This window comes from Heterodontus francisci, chromosome 1, assembly GCF_036365525.1.
Source record: "Heterodontus francisci isolate sHetFra1 chromosome 1, sHetFra1.hap1, whole genome shotgun sequence".
Lineage (NCBI taxonomy): Eukaryota > Metazoa > Chordata > Chondrichthyes > Heterodontiformes > Heterodontidae > Heterodontus > Heterodontus francisci.
In genome coordinates, this window is record NC_090371.1 from 159,344,929 (window position 1) to 159,363,748 (window position 18,820).

Below are 18,820 nucleotides of genomic sequence, written 5' to 3' on the forward strand. Positions count from 1 at the left end.
GCTGCTTCAGTATCCAAGAAGTTGCGAATGGTGCTGAACACTGTGCAATCATCAGCGAATATCCCCACTTCTGACCTTATGATAGAGGGAAGGTCATTGATGAAGCAGCTGAAGATGGTTGGGCCTAGGACACTACCTTGAGGAACTCATGCATCAATGTCCTGGAGCTGAGATGATTAGCCTCCATGCGAGGCATGACTCCAACCAGTGGAGAGTTTTCCCCCTGATACTGATTGATTCCAGTTTTGCTAGGGCTCCTTGATGTCATACTTGGTCAGATGCTGCCTTGATGTCAAGGGCAGTCACTCTCACCTCACCTCTATAGTTCAGCTCTTTTGTCCATGTTTGGACCAGCTGTAATGAATTCAGAGACTGGGAATTCTACAGCAAGTAACACCACCTCCTGACTTCCCAAAGCCTGTTCATCATCTACAAGGCACAAGTCAGGAGTGTGATGGAATACTCTCCATTTGCCTGGATGAGTGCAGCTCCAAGAACACACAGGAAGCTCGACACCATCCGGGTCAAAACATCTCGCTTGATCAGCACCCCATCCACCACCTTAAACAATCACACCCTCCACCACCGACGCACAGTGGCAGATTTACATGGGAGTTTTTGTCACCTGAAGCAAACAAGGCCATTGATGTAGATGGATAGAACCAGGAGCAGGGATTCCATACACAGGAAGCTCCTGTAGTCGCAGCTTCACAAGAACTCAGCATTGATGGAAGATGTAGAGGCAAGGGAAAAGAAGAACACCAGCCTCCTGGAAGTCGGAAGTAGACCCTATGGGGAAGTGGAGAGCGGAGAGCATGGGGCAGTGGGATTAGTTTTTGTTTGCTCTAGCAAACAGCTGACACAGTCACAATAGGCCGAATGGCCCATTTTTTGTGTGGACTTCTATTGTTCAATGTCAGACTGAAATTCATATTTTAGCAAAATATCTGTGAATGCCTGATTTTTTTTATTAACTAATGACCCCTTAACAAAATTGTGTTCTTGGAAATTGGGCATTTCAAAGTCTCATATTCCCACAAATTTATTAGTGGGGTTTTCAACAAAAAAAAAGACACTAAAGGGATGGATGAGTAGAGAGACCAAGGATTCAAATACATAATATTCTGAAAATATGAGGATAGGTAGATAAACCCATTAAAAATGCGCTTCATCAGACTCCCACTGTAACTCTGACATGAGTTGGGAAAAATGTCTGGAAAGCTACCATCAACCAGGACTTTATTGAGTGAGGAATTTAAGACTCCACTATCATTTCTCCTATTCAAATACTAGCAGTAGAAGCAAGGTACATCAAATATTCAGCTATTGGAGGAGCTATTTATATTCATTTGTTTATTTGTCTTTTAGTTTTCCATGTTGAAAGTTAATTTCCATCTTTCCACTTTACTCCTTCCTCTATAAATACCCAGGAACGTTCAGCAATGAAATTGTAGACTCGTCCTTAACTCTGAATCGGTTCTAAAAATACTCTTTACATGATTACAACTAATAAATAATGACCCCTTGTGTGATAATGGCAAATCAGATGTGCATTTCACTCTTTTGATTGTCATGTCAGGAGAAACTGAAAAGGCAGAAGGAACAGCATGAAGCTTTGGTTTCATCCTTACAAAAAGAACAGCATAAAATGAGAGATCAACTGTCACAACAGATAGAGACAAAATGGAAAGAAAAAGTACGGTACGTTACACTCTGCAAAAAGTGGCACTTCTCTTCCCCTAAAATATATTTATTATAGTCAGCTATGAAGCTTTTATCTGTATCATCACCTCAGAAGCTTAACTTCAAAGTGTAGTTGCTTTTATAATCGGTTCAGATTTGTAATCAATTCTGAATATATTACTGGGTTAAAAGTTTTAATATCTTTTTCAGAGTGTACAGCTTTATGAAGCTCATTTTCTTGACTATTGATAATATACTTCCAGTGGTGCAGTAGTGGGCTAGGAATTTCAGGGAAAATATGACTGCAGTGCTATGTTAAATGCATTCTGATGCACCTTGTTTTTGTAAGTGTAGACAGTGATTCAGAATATCATTCATAATATTAAAGAGATAAAGTCAATAAAGTAATGAAAAAAATACTGCAAGCAAAAACTTCTTATATGTTTTTTCCCGCACAGATAGGCACCAAGTAAGTTTTAATTTTAATTCCAAAAACTAAATGAATAGCAAAAAGACTCTACTGCATGCTGCCATCAAATTCAAACTTTATGTAACTTTTTTAAATAAATGGAAAATATTTAATTGCCATTTGTAGCTGCTTTGGGGTGTTCACCTGTTCTGAGGAAAAAGGAATGAAGTGCATTTAAGTTAGATTCTTTGCAGTTTTTACCTAGGTAGAAAAACACTCATTGGTAACTCAATAAGTCTTATTACAAGTATGTTAGGCACCTTTAGTCGTTGACATATTACTGTATTTCACAAATATATTTCATATAAATTCATTCCTTCTGATGGTTATAGTAATAGTTCCCTTTTCATTATAGTATTTTCTATGTAATCGCAATTTTGTCTATATCTGTCAACAATTTCTACTTTGATTTTTTTGATTTGGATTTGTTAACAAGGAAAATAGAGGAAGTGCAAGATACACTCTCAGATGACTGAGAGAGCACGAAACCAGCAACCATCATAGAAAAATAAAAGAAAGAAAGATGTACATTTCTATAGCAGCTTTCATAACATCAGGATATCCAAAGCCACTTTACAGCCATTACACATCACTGTTGTAATCCAGGAATAAATAATAAAACAGTGAAGAATAGGCAGGTGGAAAAACTAAACACCGAGGGCCGGATTTTATTATCCTGCTGCTGAGAGCGGCAGCGGGTGCACACAATAGTGGTGGTCCCGCTTCTGAGGTTAGCAGCCATGCCGCCATGTAAGTGGCCATTTAGCACGATGAAGGCGGCCAAACCCCGCAATCACATGGCGGGGACAGCATTGGAGATGCTGTTAACAGCGAGTCCTGATGTTGGATTGCAGAGTGCCCTCCTTCCTCCCCAGTAGTATCCACATGCGGGGTACTACCTTCCCTCCCCAACAGTATCCACTTGCAGAGGCCCCGCCTTCCCCAGAACAGTATCCACTTGCAGAGTTTCACCTTCCCTCCCCAACAGTATCCACTGGCAGAGTTCCACCTTCCCTCCCCAACAGTAGCCACTTGCAAAGGCCCCTCCTTCCCCCCAACAGTATCCACTTGCGGAGTTTCACCTTCCCTCCCCAACAGTATCCACTTGCAGAGTTCCACCTTCCCTCCCCAACAGTATCCACTTGCGGAGTTCCATCTTCCCTCCCCAACAGTATCCACTTGCAGAGTTCCACCTTCCCTCCCCAACAGTATCCACTTGCAGAGTTCCACCTTCCCTCCACAACAGTATCCACTTGCAGAGTTCCACCTTCCCTCCCCAACAGTATCCACTTGCAGAGTTCCACCTTCCCTCCACAACAGTATCCACTTGCAGAGTTCCACCTTCCCTCCCCAACAGTATCCACTTGCAGAGTTCCACCTTCCCTCCCCAACAGTATCCACTTGCGGAGTTCCATCTTCCCTCCCCAACAGTATCCACTTGCAGAGTTCCACCTTCCCTCCCCAACAGTATCCACTTGCAGAGTTCCACCTTCCCTCCACAACAGTATCCACTTGCAGAGTTCCACCTTCCCTCCCCAACAGTATCCACTTGCGAGTTCCACCTTCCCTCCACAACAGTATCCACTTGCAGAGTTCCACCTTCCCTCCCCAACAGTATCCACTTGCAGAGTTCCACCTTCCCTCCCCAACAGTATCCACTTGCAGAGTTCCACCTTCCCTCCCCAACAGTATCCACTTGCAGAGTTTCACCTTCCCTCCCCAACAGTATCCACTTGAGGAGTTCCACCTTCCCTCCCCAACAGTATCCACTTGCAGAGGCCCCTCCATCCCCCCATCAGTATCCACTTGCGGAGTTCCACCTTCCCTCCCCAACAGTATCCACTTGCAGAGTTTCACCTTCCCTCCCCAACAGTATCCACTTACAGAGGCCCCTCCTTCCCCCCCAACAGTATCCACTTGCGGAGTTTTACCTTCCCTCCCCAAGAGTATCCACTTGCAGTGTTCCACCTTCCCTCCCCAACAGTATCCACTTGCAGTGTTCCACCTTCCCTCCCAAACAGTATCCACTTACAGAATTTCACCTTCCCTCCCCAACAGTATCCACTTGCGAAGTTCCACCTTCCCTCCCAAACAGTATCCACTTGCAGAGGCCCCTCCTTTCCCCCATCAGTATCCACTTGCGGAGTTCCACCTTCCCTCCCCAACAGTATCCACTTGCAGAGTACCCTTCTACCCAACAGTATCCACTTACAGAGGCCCCTCCTTCCCCCCCAACAGTATCCACTTGCGGAGTTCCACCTTCCCTCCCCAACAGTATCCACTTACAGAGGCCCCTCCATCCCCCCCAACAGTATCCACTTGCAGAATTTCACCTTCCCTCCTCAACAGTATCCACTTGAGGAGTTCCACCTTCCCTCCCCAACAGTATCCACATGCAGAGGCCCCTCCTTCCCCCCATCAGTATCCACTTGCGGGGTTCCACCTTCCCTCCCCAACAGTATCCACTTGCAGAATTTCACCTTCGCTCCCCAACAGTATCCACATGCAGAGGCCCCTCCTTCCCCCCATCAGTATCCACTTGCGGAGTTCCATCTTCCCTCCCCAAAAGTATCCACTTGCAGAATTTCACCTTCCCTCCCCAACAGTATCCACTTGCGGAGTTTTACCTTCCCTCCCCAACAGTATCCACTTGCAGTGTTCCACCTTCCCTCCCCAACAGTATCCACTTGCAGTGTTCCACCTTCCCTCCCAAACAGTATCCACTTACAGAATTTCACCTTCCCTCCCCAACAGTATCCACTTGCGAAGTTCCACCTTCCCTCCCAAACAGTATCCACTTGCAGAGGCCCCTCCTTTCCCCCATCAGTATCCACTTGCGGAGTTCCACCTTCCCTCCCCAACAGTATCCACTTGCAGAGTACCCTTCTTCTACCCAACAGTATCCACTTGCGGAGTTCCACCTTCCCTCCCCAACAGTATCCACTTGCAAAGGCCCCTCCTTCCCCTCAACAGAATCCACTTGCGGAGTTCCACCTTCCCTCCCCAACAGTATCCACTTGCAAAGGCCCCTCCTTCCCCCCAACAGTATCCACTTGCGGAGTTTCACCTTCCCTCCCCAACAGTATCCACTTGCAGAGTACCCTTCTTCTACTCAACAGTATCCACTTGCAGAGTTCCACCTTCCCTCCGCAACAGTATCCACTTGCAGAATTTCACCTTCCCTCCCCAACAGTATCCACTTGAGGAGTTCCACCTTCTCTCCCCAACAGTATCCACTTGCAGAGGCCCCTCCTTCCCCCCATCAGTATCCACTTGCGGAGTTCCACCTTCCCTCCCCAACAGTATCCACTTGAGGAGTTGCACCTTCCCTCCCCAACAGTATCCACTTGCAGAGTTCCACCTTCTCTCCCCAACAGTATCCACTTGCAGAGGCCCCTCCTTCCCCCCATCAGTATCCACTTGCGGAGTTCCACCTTCCCTCCCCAACAGTATCCACTTGCGGAGTTCCACCTTCCCTCCCCAACAGTATCCACTTGCAGAGTTCCACCTTCCCTCCCCAACAGTATCCACTTGCAGAGTTTCACCTTCCCTCCCCAACAGTATCCACTTGAGGAGTTCCACCTTCCCTCCCCAACAGTATCCACTTGCAGAGGCCCCTCCATCCCCCCATCAGTATCCACTTGCGGAGTTCCACCTTCCCTCCCCAACAGTATCCACTTGCAGAGTTTCACCTTCCCTCCCCAACATTATCCACTTGCGGAGTTCCACCTTCCCTCCCCAACAGTATCCACTTGCGGAGTTCCACCTTCCCTCCCCAACAGTATCCACTTGCAGAGCTCCACCTTCCCTCCCCAACATTATCCACTTGCGGAGTTCCACCTTCCCTCCCCAACAGTATCCACTTACAGAGCTCCACCTTCCCTCCCCAACCTTATCCACTTGCGGAGTTCCACCTTCCCTCCCCAACATTATCCACTTGCGGAGTTCAACCTTCCCTCCCCAACAGTATCCACTTACAGAGGCCCCTCCTTCCACCCCATCAGTATCCACTTGCGGAGTTCCACCTTCCCTCCCCAACAGTATCCACTTACAGAGGCCCCTCCTTCCCCCCCAACAGTATCCACTTGCGGAGTTCCACCTTCCCTCCCCAACTATCCACTTGCAGAGGCCCCTCCTTCCACCCCAACAGTATCCACTTGCAGAGTTTCACCTTCCCTCCCCAACAGTATCCACTTACAGAGGCCCATCCTTCCCCCCCAACAGTATCCAATGGAGGAGTTCCACCTTCCCTCCCCAACAGTATCCACTTACAGAGGCCCATCCTTCCCCCCCAACAGTATCCAATGGAGGAGTTCCACCTTCCCTCCCCCCCAAAGTATCCACTTGCAGAGGCCCCTACTTCCCTCACATCTGCAGATTGAGCTCCGTGGCAATGTCCAATCTGTAAAAATATTCCACAAGATAACAATGGATTACTTTTCTAACCTTTGCAGGCACCGATAACTCTCGCTTCGGTCGCACCAGCTTTTCAAAGATGGGAAATTGAAGGCATGTGAGTGCCGCGTGTCATGCATAAGACTGTGAACGCCTGTTAGGAACGCGGCGAATTAGATACAAATTCATGCAAAACAGCATGTAACAGATTTAAATTACGCTCGGCGGAGATGCCGCCATGAAACTTTGCCGTCTCCGAGAAAATCGGAAACTGGCATTACCGTGTCGGGTTCCATGACGATGACTCCACGCCGATTCTCTGCCCCCCCACCCCCCCACCCACCCCTGGCTAAAAATCCCGCCTTCAAACAGAGCATAAAATCCAGCCCTTAGAGACCTTTTAAAACACTTAAATAAATAAACTAAAAGTTAAAGAAAATAGAGTGATATAGCACTGAAACAGGCCCTTCAGCCCACCGAGACTGTGCTGACTATCAACCACCCATTTATACTAATCCTACATGTCCCATACCACATCCCCACCTTCCCTCAATTCTCCTACCTACACTTGGGGCAATTTTTACAATGGCCAATTTACCTATCAACCTGTAAGTCTTTAGCTTTGGGAGGAAACCAGAGCACCCAGTAAAAACCCCACACCGGTCACAGGGAGAACTTGCAAACTCCACACAGGCAGTACCCAGAACTGAACCCAGGTTGCTGGAGCTATGAGGCTACGGTGCTAACCACTGTGCCACCTCGCCCCCCTATATGATATGTAAAAAGCAGAAGCATAAAATGGGAGGCTTAAAATATCCATCTTTTAGTCTAAAGAAAACCAGCATGATGAGTGCATGGAGTTCTTAATGAATTCCTGTTCAAGGATATTTCATGCTGTAAATAGAGATCTTGAGCACAGCATGCCTTCAATTATGATATAGATTTAAACTAACTCCCAACTACTACATTAATAACAAGAGGCAGTTCCCAGTGCAACCATGAATAAAATCACTTCTGTTACCAGAGGGAGCAATACCACAATATCATTATTATTTGTTTTGTTATACACTTTACTTCAGACCCATATCATTACTTCAAATCATAAAACCTTGGACCTTGATTTGTATCATTAACATGCAGCCTAAAATGTTAAAATATGGTTGAAATTTAATTACCAACATGTAATTTATTACTGAACTAGAAAAACTTGAAAAAAAAACAATTTAATCGAGTAAAAGATACAGCACAAACAACTTAATAATCTTGTTAGGCTGCATATTTTCAGCACAAACAGAAATGATGTGCTTTAGCAGAAAATGCCAGTTGAAAGGGACTCTTCTGAATTACCACAGAATTTCTTACGTTATAAAGGGGATAACATACAATGATCCATTGTTATTGGGAACTAGTCACAATTCTCTGTTATAATAAAGAGACCATTTTACCCATAATACCTGTACACCTTCTAATATCTCTCAGTCCTCCAATCTTCATCAAATTACTGATCGTAGGGAGCTTTGAGCAGATATTTTGTGTGAAGCTCCTTCCCAGTGACATTGTGCAATGGAATAAAGGGAAGAACAAACAATTACTGATGTCAATGGACACCAGATCTAAAAGGATGAAGAACAGATTCAAGGGGGTCTGAAAGACCCTCGTGATAATTTAGGAGCAATGTTATGAGTTCAGAATGGAAAAAAAAATATTTTTAATGAATTTGTTTAATTTTCTGAAGGGTTCTCCTTCCTCCAGTTTTTATGTTTTTATTAATGTTTCCAGTGTGGATAACAACAGGGGAAAAGCTTTACATTTCTATTAAGTCACCTTTTACTCTGTGGTAATGTTTGTGATTAAAACGCATATGTAACATAAAGTTTTGGGTCAACTCACTTTATCCTCCTGTTGGATTTATTGCATAACTGCTGTAAAGTGATACCCGACTAAATAAGATATCATTACTGTACAAATGTGAGAAAATGACATGATTCATTATTGTGCTACAAAATGCAGTATAAACCCCTTTGTACCAATGTAGATGAATATTATATTGGAACTTGTATTATTTTGAGGCAGATTTATAATATGCTGCATTGTATCGATCCCAATTCTAATGATACTCGATATACAGTGAAACCTGTACAAACGGAAACCCCCAAAAAACAAACTCCCCAAAAACCAGGCAAATAACTTACTTTGTAATTAATAGATACAAAGTGCACCTTGAAACCACAGATATTCACAAATTACAAACTAAGGACAGTCTTCAATGCACTAAGTGTGTCTGCAACTTAAACCACCAGACACGCAGATGAGGCAGCAACAGGTGAAAAGAAATAGCTTTTATGTAATGGAGATCCCTTGACTCAGTATGCATTGTGGCAAAGAAACCCTTCTAGCTCTGGGATTAAATGCATGCACAGCTCTATCGCATGGATAGAAAGGTTCTCTGCCACAATGGATGCTGGATAAAGGAATCTCCATTACATAAAAACTGGGTCAGGATAGTCAGGAATCGGGGCCCTGAAATCACTACAGGGGTGCCCCGAGTTCACAGAGTGGATGGGGTGGTGGGGTTAGCCCATAAATATTGGGGGATTGGGCAGGGATGGCCTGAAATTGCTAGAAGGAGAGGGTGCCCTGAAATCTCAGGGAGGGGTAGCTGAAATTGTAGGAGATTATCCTAAAGTTGTGAGGAGCTAAAGAGTTGGGGGTTAGAGACTGGGGAATGGCAGCTGGGCGAGAGTTTGATTGAGGAATGGGGGCTTGGGGGCAGAGATGGAGAGAAAGTTTGCAACTTTTCCCGGCCCTTGATTTCCCCTTTTTACCTGCTCTCGGGTGACCTCCTGGATCTTGGAACCTTTTACATGACAGCTACTGGCGTAAAACCACAAATAAAGATTTTCAACTACAGGGCACGCAACCTTTATAAGGTAACATTTGTAGATGTCATGTGATCTGATGTCACGTAATCTGCTCACGTGATCAGAACATCAGATGATCAAGTCTCCAGGAAGGTCTCCAACCAGAGTTGGTAACCTTACTCCATCAGTACTTCAGGGGCTAATGAGCTGGTAACAGCCCCCTGCTTACCCCACTCCCCAGCATTTCAGACTTTAGCAGGTGCAGCACACAGAGGGAAAGGGTCCCAGCAGGGGTCTGCATTAATCCATTCTAATTTGTCTGGGATCTGCTAGGCACTCCGACCTATCGCTGTCCCCTTGCCCTGTGCAGGCTGCCAACTTGGCAGATGCCAGGATCAGGACATCCTTCCTTCAATGGAATAGAACCCTGGGTTGGCAATAAACTAGGAAACCCAACAAGCCGACAATAAACTGAAATCACATCCCACTGGCAGGGCTCCAAAATTCGGCATGATCCCAGTGAGAGCGATAAAAAGAAGGAACCCTGCAGGAGATACAGCCAATCCTGGGATATTTCGCTTATCCAGTTTATTGTATATACAGTGACCATTTTTGAAAATAAATGACCCTGCAAATAAAGGACACCTGGTGCAAGTCCCTCAGGTGTCTCTAGTTTACTGGTTTCACTATATGCTTTTGGTGGTATTTGGATTTTCCAGTAAATGTCAGTTTATGATCAAGGCAGGTGATGCTTTCAGCAATAATATAAAAGCAAAATCCTGCGGATGCTGGAAATCTGAACTAAAAACAAGAAATGCTGGAATCACTCAGCAGGTCTGGCAGCATCTGTGGAAAGAGAAGCAGAGTTAACGTTTCGGGTCAGTGACCCTTCATCGGAACTTGCTTTCAGCAGTCTGGTTCAGGATCAAAAAGTGAAAGTTGTCTTTTAATGCCCCTCTTAGATTTGACAGTGACAAACTACGGGAGCAGTTGAAGAGAGAATATGCAAGTGACAAACAGTCTGCTCTGACTCACCTGCAGCGGGAGAAAGAGAGTGAAATGAAAATCTTACAGGAAAAGTGGCAAAGCATAACAGTAGCACTTGAAACAGAGGTAAATGGACAAAAGGATAATAGAAATATATAACAGGGGCAGCTTAAAAATTGCATTCCTGGCAGGGAGCTTTGCCTGTCAGGGTCAATTATTGGAAAGTCAGGCACACACTTTTGCTGATTTTCTGTCCATTTAAACTAAGTTGTTCTAATCATGATTAGTGAGATGGAATGATATAACCATGGAGTGAATCTTAACTGGGTGTGGATTTCAGGCAGGTTGAGGCTAGGGCAAGAGTCAAATCCTTCCAATGACATCAGTTTGAGTCCCAGACCATTTTAACTCCCAGGCATTATTTACAAACTACCCACTAGTTATTCACCTGAAATGGGTGTAAGGAGGCAGCCAGCCAGTGGCTGACAGACAAAGACTAGGCGGACCAGAGCCACCCACCGGCACACAGTAAGTCATGAGCTACAGACTGGCTGATGTTGCTGATATTCTCTATGGCAGCCTAGAAGGGGTTGGGATCAAAGAAGTTCATTGCTTCAGTCAACAAGAAGCGATGCATTGCCAGCTGTAGCAGTGGGATGTAGATCTTATTGCAGGAGGTAACATAACTCTGTGACAATCTCTCTAGAGAAGCACAGCTTCCTATGCACTGCTCTTCAGAAATGCAGCTATGTTGTCCTGGGCCTGTAAACTCATTGGGAGGGCAAGGATCCCTGTGAGTTTGCTTCCTTCTACTTGCTTTCCCTGGCTACCCAACCCGAACCCGACCAACCCCGACTACATGGGTCGGGGTCAGGTCAGGTCTGTATTCGGCGTCCAGCATTCGGGCTCGGGTCGGGTCGGTCTGGACTGTACTGTTTTGTATTGTTTTTGTTTTAGTCTATGATATTTTTCTGTTTCAAATATATGTTTGTTATTTTCGGGTCGGATCGGGCATTTAAAAAAATTAAAGGACTCAGGCCTGGGTCAGGCTCGGGTGGGCTGTTGTTGGGTCGGGTTTTAATTTTATGCCTGAGCCAGGCTTTACCCTGCAGCTGCATCTCTGTTCCTTCCTCCTGTTGCTGCTTCTCCTCTTATTCCTGTTGTAGTATAATGTCTATCTGCAGTGCACTGTCGGCAATGCTGCATGCCTTTATTTAAACCGCTGCAAAAAAAAAACCCTTAGTGAATGTAATCACCTCTGTAAGTCTGCCAAAAGATGCTTCACCTCCCGAAGGACGTGGATGAGCTTTCCGGACGTCGATGGTGGGCACTGAGGAAATGGCTTATTACCTGCACCCGCTTTCCACCCCCCCCCCCCCTCCCCTTTCCACCCCCCGTCCCCTTCCCTGCTCCACCCTCTCAGCTCACCCCCTCACAACCCCGTCCCAGCACCCCACCTCGCACCATCTTCCCCCCGCACCCCCTTCCCCTGCACCCCCTTACAGCCCCCTTCCCAGCTCCCCCTCGCACCCCCCTCCCTCCACCCATCCCCCTCGCATCCCCTCCTCCCACCGGCACCATCCTACACCTGTGTAGGGGCCCGAACAACCCCACTGCCTTGTGGGTGTTTCGGGAGAGACCAAGGCTAAGGGAGTAAACCCTAACAGAAAATCTGGAGTAGAACCCCGTAGGTGGTCATGTGTCACCTTTGGCATGTTTCCGGCAGTTCCTGCAGCCATACTGGTGCCAAACGTCGTGCCCTGCACTCCGTTGGACCCCACCAGAAAGGCCGAGAGGGGGTTTTTGACGACTGGGCAACTCTCAACCTCCATAAATTTGCCCAGGCATGCGGCATGGATAGGTCACTCCATAGTTGCCTCACAGCGACTGACACAATACGGAAGGCAGCAGTTACGGGTTATAAGTCCAGATAAATTGGCGTAGAAACTGGGCGCCACGGGTTGCCTTTGTCGGTGGGAGAGGTCATTGCACCTCACTGGACAGCTACCGCCCGCCTCAAACCGGGCAGCCCCCGGTCAATAAGGTTCTGTCCCGCCACAGTCTACCTGCTTCAATGGGTGCTTGGAGCTCAGGGTCATTGCCCGAAAGGTGGACTGATACACCGCACCAAACAACATGAAAAAAGGAAAGAAGGTACCAGCCCTTCGCTTTGCAAGCTGGAACATCAGAACTATGTGTCCTGGCCTGTCGGAAGACCTTACACAAATCAACGATTCTCGGAAGACCGCCATCATTAACAACGAGCTCAGTGGACTCAATGTAGACATTGCAGCACTTCAGGAGACTCGCCTCCCCGCGAGTGGGTCTCTAGCAGAGCAAGACTACACCTTCTTCTGGCAGGGCAGGGATCCTGAAGAACCAAGACAGCATGGAGTGGGCTTTGCCATCAGAAACTCCTTGCTCAGCATGATAGAGCCTCCCTCAAATGGCTCGGAACGCATACTGTCCATCCGACTGCTCACCACCTCTGATCCCGTACACCTACTCAGCATCTATGCTCCAACATCTGCTCCCCACCTGAAGCTAAAGACCAGTTCTACGAGCAACTCCATAACATCATTAGCAGCATCACCAACACCAAACACCTATTCCTGCTGGGGGACTTTAATGCCAGGGTTGGGGCCGACATGACTCATGGCCCTCCTACCTTGGGCGCTATAGCGTTGGAAGGATGAATGAGAACGGGCAGAGACTGCTTGAGTTGTGTACCTATCATAACCTCTGCATCACCAACTCGTTCTTTCACACTAAACCCTGTCACCAGGTTTCATGGAGGCACCCAAGATCGCGTCGTTGGCACCAGCTAGACCTCATTGTCACAAGGCGAGCCGCCTTAAACAGTGTTCAAATCACACGCAGCTTCCACAGTGCAGACTGCGACACCAACCACTCCCTGGTGTGCAGCAAGGTTAGACTCAAACCAAAGAAGTTGCATCATTCCAAGCAGAAGGGCCGCCCGTGCATCAACACGAGCAGAATTTCTCACTCACAGCTGTTACAAAAATTTCTAAATTCACTTGTAACAGCCTTTCAAAACACTCCCACAGGGGATGCTGAGACCAAGTGGGCCCACATCAGAGACGCCATCTATGAGTCAGCTTTGACCACCTACGGCAAAAGTGCGAAGAGAAATGCAGACTGGTTTCAATCTCATAATGAAGAGCTGGAACCTGTCATAGCCGCGAAGCGCATTGCACTGTTGAACTACAAGAAAGCCCCCAGCGATTTAACATCCGCAGCACTTAAAGCAGCCAGAAGCACTGCACAAAGAACAGCCAGGCGCCGCGCAAACGACTACTGGCAACACCTATGCAGTCATATTCAACTGGCCTCAGACACCGGAAACATCAGAGGAATGTATGATGGCATGAAGAGAGCTCTTGGGCCAACCATCAAGAAGATTGCCCCCCTCAAATCTAAATCAGGGGACATAATCACTGACCAACACAAACAAATGGACCGCTGGGTTGAGCACTACCTAGAACTGTACTCCAGGGAGAATGCTGTCACTGAGACTGCCCTCAATGCAGCCCAGCCTCTACCAGTCATGGATGAGCTGGACATACAGCCAACCAAATCGGAACTCAGTGATGCCATTGATTCTCTAGCCAGCGGAAAAGCCCCTGGGAAGGACAGCATTACCCCTGAAATAATCAAGAGTGCCAAGCCTGCTATACTCTCAGCACTACATGAACTGCTATGCCTGTGCTGGGATGAGGGAGCAGTACCCCAGGACATGCGCGATGCCAATATCATCACCCTCTATAAAAACAAAGGTGACCGCGGTGACTGCAACAACTACCGTGGAATCTCCCTGCTCAGCATAGTGGGGAAAGTCTTTGCTCGAGTCGCTCTGAACAGGCTCCAGAAGCTGGCCGAGCGTGTCTACCCTGAGGCACAGTGTGGCTTTCGTGCAGAGAGATCGACCATTGACATGCTGTTCTCCCTTCATCAGATACAGGAGAAATGCCGTGAACAACAGATGCCCCTCTACATTGCTTTTATTGATCTCACCAAAGCCTTTGACCTCGTCAGCAGACGTGGTCTCTTCAGACTACTAGAAAAGATCGGATGTCCACCAAAGCTACTAAGTATCATCACCTCATTCCATGACAATATGAAAGGCACAATTCAACATGGTGGCTCCTCATCAGAGCCCTTTCCTATCCTGAGTGGCGTGAAACAGGGCTGTGTTCTCGCACCCACACTTTTTGGGATTTTCTTCTCCCTGTTGCTTTCACATGCGTTCAAGTCCTCTGAAGAAGGAATTTTCCTCCACACAAGATCAGGGGTTGTTCAACCTTGCCCGTCTAAGAGCGAAGTCCAAAGTACGGAAAGTCCTCATCAGGGAACTCCTCTTTGCTGACGATGCTGCTTTAACATCTCACACTGAAGAGTGCCTGCAGAGTCTCATCGACAGGTTTGCGGCTGCCTACAATGAATTGGGCCTAACCATCAGCCTCAAGAAAACGAACATCATGGGGCAGGACATCAGAAATGCTCCATCCATCAATATTGGTGACCACGCTCTGGAAGTGGTTCAAGAGTTCACCTACCTAGGCTCAACTATCACCAGTAACCTGTCTCTAGATGCAGAAATCAACAAGCGCATGGGTAAGGCTTCCACTGCTATGTCCAGACTGGCCAAGAGAGTGTGGGAAAATGGCGCACTGACACGGAACACAAAAGTCCGAGTGTATCAGGCCTGTGTCCTCAGTACCTTGCTCTATGGCAGCGAGGCCTGGACAACACTGCGGCACAGTGGTTAGCACCGCAGCCTCACAGCTCCAGCGACCTGGGTTCAATTCTGGGTACTGCCTGTGTGGAGTTTGCAAGTTCTCCCTGTGTCTGCGTGGGTTTCCTCCGGGTGCTCCTGTTTCCTCCCACATGCCAAAGACTTGCAGGTTGATAGGTAAATTGGCCATTATAAATTGCCCCTAGTATAGGTAGGTGGTAGGGAAATATAGGGACAGGTGGTGATGTGGTGGGAATATGGAATTAGTGCAGGATTAGTATAAATGGGTGGTTGATGGTCAGCACAGACTCGGTGGGCCGAAGGGCCTGTTTCAGTGCTGTATCTCTAAAAAAAAACATATGTCAGCCCAGAGCGACGTCTCAATTCATTCCATCTTCGCTGCCTCTGGAGAATACTTGGCATCAGGTGGCAGGACCGTATCTCCAACACAGAAGTCCTTGAGGCGGCCAACATCCCCAGCTTGTACACACTACTGAGTCAGCGGCGCTTGAGATGGCTTGGCCATGTGAGCCGCATGGAAGATGGCAGGATCCCCAAAGACACATTGTACAGCGAGCTCGCCACTGGTATCAGACCCACCGGCCGTCCATGTCTCCGCTTTAAAGACGTCTGCAAACGTGACATGAAGTCCTGTGACATTGATCACAAGTCATGGGAGTCAGTTGCCAGTGGTTGCCAGAGCTGGTGGGCAGCCATAAAGGCGGGGCTAAAGTGTGGCGAGTCGAAAAGACTTAGCAGTTGGCAGGAAAAAAGACAGAAGCGCAAGGAGAGAGCCAACTGTGTAACAGCCCCGACAAACAAATTTCTCTGCAGCACCTGTGGAAGAGTCTGTCACTCTAGAATTGGCCTTTATAGCCACTCCAGGCGCTGCTCCACAAACCACTGACCACCTCCAGGCGCGTATCCGTTGTCTCTCGAGATAAGGAGGCCCAAAAGAAAAAAAAAGTATAATGTGCATAAGCTGTTGCTGGGGAGATTATGTATTAATCTTAAGCATTGTCACAGGATGTGATGTCACGAGTCTGAACTTGGAGTTGCTCAGTGTTAATATAGATGCCTTAGAGATAAGATCCCTGTAAATAAACTCATGTTACTTTGACCTGAAGTCTAGTATCCTCATTTAATATTAACACTGACCAGTATAGTACACCTACAGGCAAAGCATAATTGCCATAAGGAGCCCCATGAAGAAAAGATGCATTGCCTGAAACCCCTTTAGAGTTCAGAAGGTTGTACAGCCATTACAAGCACCTTAAAACCACCTAATTGGACAAAAATAATTAATACCAGCAAAATATTTCCCCAAACTTGCAATGACAGAGTAGGTGAGTATCCCTTTAAATATAGCTGCAAATGGATTTCTCCCAGCTTGTACTAGCCATGGTTTGTGGATGGTTTAAGGAAATGGTGTAGGCAATGCAGGTTGAGACAAAAATGGTATCAGGGTCTTAACTGTGTCATTTGATTCCTATTTACATACATTTACAAAGCCCCTGCCAATCTCCAGCAGGAGCACAAAAATCGGAATGGGTGGAGCTCCAGCAGTAAGTCAGTGAGACACTTTTTTTCGATTTTTCACCCACTATCATTCATAAGTTTTATGTTCACAGACTTATACTTCTTTAAATGCTGAGTCACCAGCTCCTTAAAATACAACTCTCTTCGCCAATTCACCACTGAACACAGTGGCTGCTCTTGCCACTTATGTTCAATGCAGCAGTGCAGCAGCTTGTATTACCAAAAAGCAGCTGAAAAGGCAAGATTTACAACACGTGAAGAAGTGATTCTTATAACGATGCTTTTAGTCTGCACAACAAAATTAGTATCATTTTGTACTAAATTGTGCTAATTTTTTTAAAATCTTAAAATATGTAAAATATTAGAATATTTGCAGTATAATATTCTTCTCAACCCCAATGACATATTCTTTGGCCAAAATTATACAGCTTTTCTGTTTTTGCTTAGAATAGACAATGCTATAGTAAATAACATACAGAAAACTTCTATTGTATTGAAGTGAAAGTGAGAACCACTGCAATTCCACATGATGGGCTGGATTATATGAGCCCGTTGCCGATCTCAATGGCGAGCTCAAAAAATAGCGGCCTGCCCATGTGGGCCACACACCACAGAGCCGCCACAATCTTAAAACACGGTGGCTCATTTATTGCAGCAGCTCATTTAAATAGCCGGGGCATCCTGCCCTAGAGGCCTGCTACCCGACCCAAACCCGAAGGGATCCAACGACATGTGTCGGGTTCGGGTCGGGTCGGGCCCATCTTCAGGGTACGGCTTTCGGGCTCGGGTCGGGTTGGGCCGAGTCCAGGTCATGTCGGGTCAGGTCAGGCCGGACACACACATGGTAAGTGCTCTGCTGGTAAGTATTGAAATTAAAAAACTTATCTGAGCTGGGAGTCCGGGATGAAACTGAGTCTGCGCAGTGAGCGAGTGACGTCACTATGACGTCATCGTGCTTGCGCTGCAGCTTCTTGTAGGTTCCAAGTCGGAAGGACGGTCAAGTCGGGGCAGGTTCAGGTCGGGTCGGGCTCGGGGCAAAATCAGAAGGACTCGGGCCGGGTCCAGCTCAGGTACTCTGTGGTTTGGTCGGGTTCAGGTCGGGTTCCTTTTTTCCTGACCTGAGCAGGCCTCTAGCCTGTCCCCCCAATCACGTGGAGGGGACTGGCTGTCCATTGCCGGCAATTGCATCATCTGCCTGCGTGCAAGTGCTTGCGCCATTTTCAAAGGGCAGCCAGCCATGCGGCATATTTAAATTTTTAAAGAAAGATCCCCCAAAAGTAAATAAATAAATTTCTTATGCCCCTTTCCCACCCTCAATAGCAAATACAATAATTATTTGCCCTCCTCCCTAAAAACGCTTACCTTTTACGTCTGACCTTCCTCCCGCAAACTGCACAAAGTTTAAGGTTCAACCCTTCCCACCATCCCCTACACCCATTACACATATTTGACCTCATCCCCCCCTCCCCCTGCACTGATAAATATACCTCCTCCCCTCTTCCCCCTCCCCACAGTATTGCGCCTTGTTTCCCTGGACGGGGATCTGAAGGTGCGGGAGCGCTGGCCCTCAAGATCATCACGGTCTTCCTTTAACCTGCCCTCTTGGTCACTTTTTTCCTTTTCCTTTCGAACCTTTTGCCAGCCTTGTGCCTGCCTGTCCCCTTTTGTTCTTGGCAGGGGTCCCTTACAGTTCACCAGCCCTCTGCTGGAGGGTCCTCCTAACACTGGTACAGGACTTAGTGGTGCAGGTTTCACCTTAGATTAGATTAGATTAGATTAGAGATACAGCACTGAAACAGGCCCTTCGGCCCACCGAGTCTGTGCCGACCATCAACCACCCATTTATACTAATCCTACACTAATCCCATATTCCTACCAAACATCCCCACCTGTCCCTATATTTCCCTACCACCTACCTATACTAGTGACAATTTATAATGGCCAATTTACCTATCAACCTGCAAGTCTTTTGGCTTGTGGGAGGAAACCGGAGCACCCGGAGAAAACCCACGCAGACACAGGGAGAACTTGCGGTTGGGGTTTCCCCTCAACCTGGCACGTGACAACTCTTGCAGTACTCCACCACATCTTTGTGGCGTTTTGGCCAGTCAGACTGCTGTCTTATGCAGG

The 18,820-nt window shown here is 47.1% G+C and overlaps 1 protein-coding gene across 1 annotated transcript in view; it reads left to right on the top strand.

Moving 5' to 3' along the window:
* LOC137346826 (protein FAM184A-like) overlaps positions 1-18,820 on the top strand; it is a 271,944-nt gene that overhangs the window by 218,865 nt on the left and 34,259 nt on the right. Inside the window, exons 8-9 of the mRNA XM_068010777.1 lie at positions 1,580-1,701; positions 10,371-10,521. Coding sequence (XP_067866878.1) covers positions 1,580-1,701; positions 10,371-10,521 — 273 coding nt within the window. The remainder of the gene's footprint in view (positions 1-1,579; positions 1,702-10,370; positions 10,522-18,820) is intronic.